General features: G+C 59.0%; 1 protein-coding gene across 1 annotated transcript in view; it reads left to right on the top strand.

Moving 5' to 3' along the window:
* GNAT1 (G protein subunit alpha transducin 1) overlaps positions 1-2,052 on the top strand; it is a 4,520-nt gene extending 2,468 nt beyond the window's left edge. The window contains exons 4-8 of the mRNA XM_021710126.1: positions 1-68; positions 285-414; positions 587-740; positions 835-1,026; positions 1,374-2,052. Of these exons, the coding sequence (XP_021565801.1) occupies positions 1-68; positions 285-414; positions 587-740; positions 835-1,025 (543 nt within the window). The 3' untranslated portion in view covers position 1,026; positions 1,374-2,052. The remainder of the gene's footprint in view (positions 69-284; positions 415-586; positions 741-834; positions 1,027-1,373) is intronic.
* The last annotated feature ends 1,204 nt before the right edge of the window (positions 2,053-3,256 follow it).

Below are 3,256 nucleotides of genomic sequence, written 5' to 3'. Positions count from 1 at the left end.
CTGCGTTCTCGTGTCAAGACCACGGGCATCATCGAGACACAGTTCTCCTTCAAGGACCTCAACTTCCGGTACGACCCGCGCGCTCGCTCAGGGGTCTGCCCGGGAGTTCACCGCCCCAAGCCCGTCCCGTCCCGGAGGCCCCATCCCTGCGGCCCGACGGATGCTCAGTCGGCGGAAAGGGCGCTGGCGCCAACCGAGAGCTCCCCAGCCAGCACGGGGAGAGGGGAGGCCTGTGGGCGGCCCAGGGGACCCCTGCGCGGGCTCAGGCCCCCACGGCCCCGCAGGATGTTCGACGTGGGCGGGCAGCGCTCCGAGCGCAAGAAGTGGATCCACTGCTTTGAGGGCGTGACCTGCATCATCTTCATCGCCGCGCTGAGCGCCTACGACATGGTGCTGGTAGAGGACGACGAGGTGGTGAGTGACAAGCGGGACCGAGTGTTGGAGGGGGAGGCTCTCTGCGAGGCGGCAGAGCGGGGAGGTCCTGCACGCCCGAGAGCCCCGGGAGCCGGGCTGGCGGGTCGGACGCAGCCCGCGTGGGGGCGGCCGCCCGTGTGCCCCGACGTCCGACAGCCGCTGCCCTCCTCAGAACCGCATGCACGAGAGCCTGCACCTGTTCAACAGTATCTGCAACCACCGCTACTTCGCCACTACGTCCATCGTGCTCTTTCTCAACAAGAAGGACGTTTTCACGGAGAAGATAAAAAAGGCACACCTCAGCATCTGCTTCCCGGACTATGACGGTGAGAAGCCTCGGCACGGCCGCCAGGCGGCGCCCCGGCCTCACGATCTCGCGCCGGGTAGGGCTGGGCAGAGTGCGAGCTCTCCTCCCCGCAGGGCCCAACACGTACGACGATGCCGGCAACTACATCAAGGTGCAGTTCCTGGAGCTCAACATGCGACGCGACGTGAAGGAGATCTATTCCCACATGACGTGCGCCACCGACACGCAGAACGTCAAATTTGTCTTCGACGCTGTCACCGACATCATCATCAAAGAGAACCTCAAAGACTGCGGCCTCTTCTGAGGTGGGGGGTCCTTGCTGGGCCAGGCCCTCCCCTCCTCGCCCTTAGTCTCACTACCCTCAAGCCCCGCCCCCAGCTCCCCACTCCACGTCTCCGACCCCACTCCGCTAACTGGCGCCCCATCCCCAGGTCCCAGATCCCACAGCTTCCAGGCTCCACCCTAGCTCCTCGGACTCCACCCACTGTCACAGGCCCCTCCCCTAGCTCACAAGTACCCTCCATTTACTTTCTTTTGGCCTGTCCCCAGCACCCCCCACGTGTCAGTTTCCAGGGCCAGCCTACACACAATGCTTATACTCATTTACTTAGGGTCTCAGAAATGCTGACTCGGTTTCTTTTTCTCTTCACAGGTGCCTCAATTCATGCGTGTCCATTGCCCTCAGACCCTGTAGCCCTAGCTGCCTTGTAGCTCCAGCCCCCAGGATCCTATCAGCCCCCCAGGACTCCTGGGCTCAAGCCTGCTGCCTCACCAACCCCAGACCCAAATCCCTGAGCTCTGCTAATCTTGAGGTGCAGACCCTTCCCCATACTCTCCACAGCCTCCCAGAGCCCCATGTCCCTAAACCCAGCCCTGCCCTTTACTGCCTGGCTGCACTGGCCTCTAGGACTCACAGCAGCCAGCCCCAGCTAGGAACGGGCAGGACTTGGGGCAGCTGAAGCTCACGGTGACTCAGCACTGTGCCCGGCTGACCAATCTCCAGCAACTCTCCTGCCCCCGGAGGCCCACAACTCACCTGGGGGGTCTGGGCTCAGCAAACAGCCCTCCCTCCCAGAGGTTCATGAAGGCCAGTGGCTATCCCTCCACATGCAGGCCTGCTGCTCACCCCATCCAGCCTTGCCACCTCCATGTGACAGCTCTGACACCTGTCTACCCAGTGGCCAGTATCTGTCCCTCCCAGCAGCTTCAGGGCTCCAAAGTCCAAGTTAGCTCTGGCTTATACAACCCCCACATCGATAAATTAGTAATGGGGAGCAGACCTGGGGGTCCCTGGATGCCAGGGTAAGACACAAGTGGGACCCTTCCCCAAATACCAGGCTCAGAATAACCCCCTGGCCCCTTCCCCAGTAGGATCTGCCCCCTCTGTCTTTGGACATCAGATCCACACTCCACCTCCCCCACCCACACACAGTACTCTGGGCTGGCCAGCCAAGGGTATGGTCTGTTGACACCAGCTATGGCCAATAATCTAACTGTCCTGAGGGGTGGCTGGGGACAGAGTCCAGTTCCCATCGATCAGTTCTAGGCAAAGGATTCAGAACAGGACAAAGGCCCAGTCTGTGCTCACAGGGGTCTACCTTAGGTGGGATTACAAGCAAACCCAGATGATCCTCTTGTCCCTGCCAGCAGCTTCTCTCCCTTTCTCCATTCAAGGCCCTTTTCCTGGCAGGGGAAACTGAGGACCATGCCTGAATCATCAGGGACAAAGGCTCATGTCCCCCTCATCCTTGTTCTCTCCTTTCTCAACAAGCACCAAATCTTTGCTTATGCCCAAGGGCCAGGGCCTGTGCTGTAGTCGGGGACAAGGAACTTCCGTCTGGCAAGGACATGATTCACACTCCCCTCTGCTAGATGTGCAGACTCAGCAATAAACCTTTGCACCAGGCCCCAGCTGTCTTGTCTTGGTTGGGGGGGGGTTGCTTAATTATCACAGGTCATGGGCATGTATTAAGTGCCCAGAGCTGAGCTGGGCATGAGGTGGGAAGATGGCGCCTTCTAGGGAGCAGCACCTGGCCTGCCAAGGTAGGGGCATTCTTGGTGGTGTGGAAACAACTTGTGCTTCTTGGGGGAAGCTAAGGGGAGAGGAGCTGTGGGAAATGTTCACTGGGACAGTCTTGGATCATGAGGGAGTTGTGAGATGAAGGCACATTCTGGCAGGGACAATATTGTGTATACGGCCTGGAAACTTGGGCTTGTGGCCCCAGGAGTTCAGTGGAGCAAGAGCAGGGAAGGGGCGACAGTGGACAGGTGCCGAATGCCAGGTTGAGCACCTGGGCTTTCTCCAGAAGATGGTGGAGAGTCATGGAAGTCCTTGAAGCTAGGATGTAATTGCAGGGCAGAGATAAGGGTGAATCAAGTGAGGTACTCATCTCAGGTGCAACATTTAAGGCAGTGACCAAAAACACCTCAATAAACAAGATAAAAAATATAGTAATACAACTTTTTTTTTTTTTTCTCACTCTGTCACCCAGACTGGAGTGCAGTGGCCGCTCCTGGCCACCGCAGCCTCGACCT

The sequence above is a fragment of the Carlito syrichta genome, unplaced genomic scaffold (genome assembly GCF_000164805.1).
Source record: "Carlito syrichta isolate Samal-C Ts95f unplaced genomic scaffold, Tarsius_syrichta-2.0.1 Scaffold288153, whole genome shotgun sequence".
NCBI lineage: Eukaryota > Metazoa > Chordata > Mammalia > Primates > Tarsiidae > Carlito > Carlito syrichta.
The sequence above is the reverse complement of the archived record's forward strand: the minus strand, read 5'-3'. Positions and strand labels throughout refer to the sequence as shown.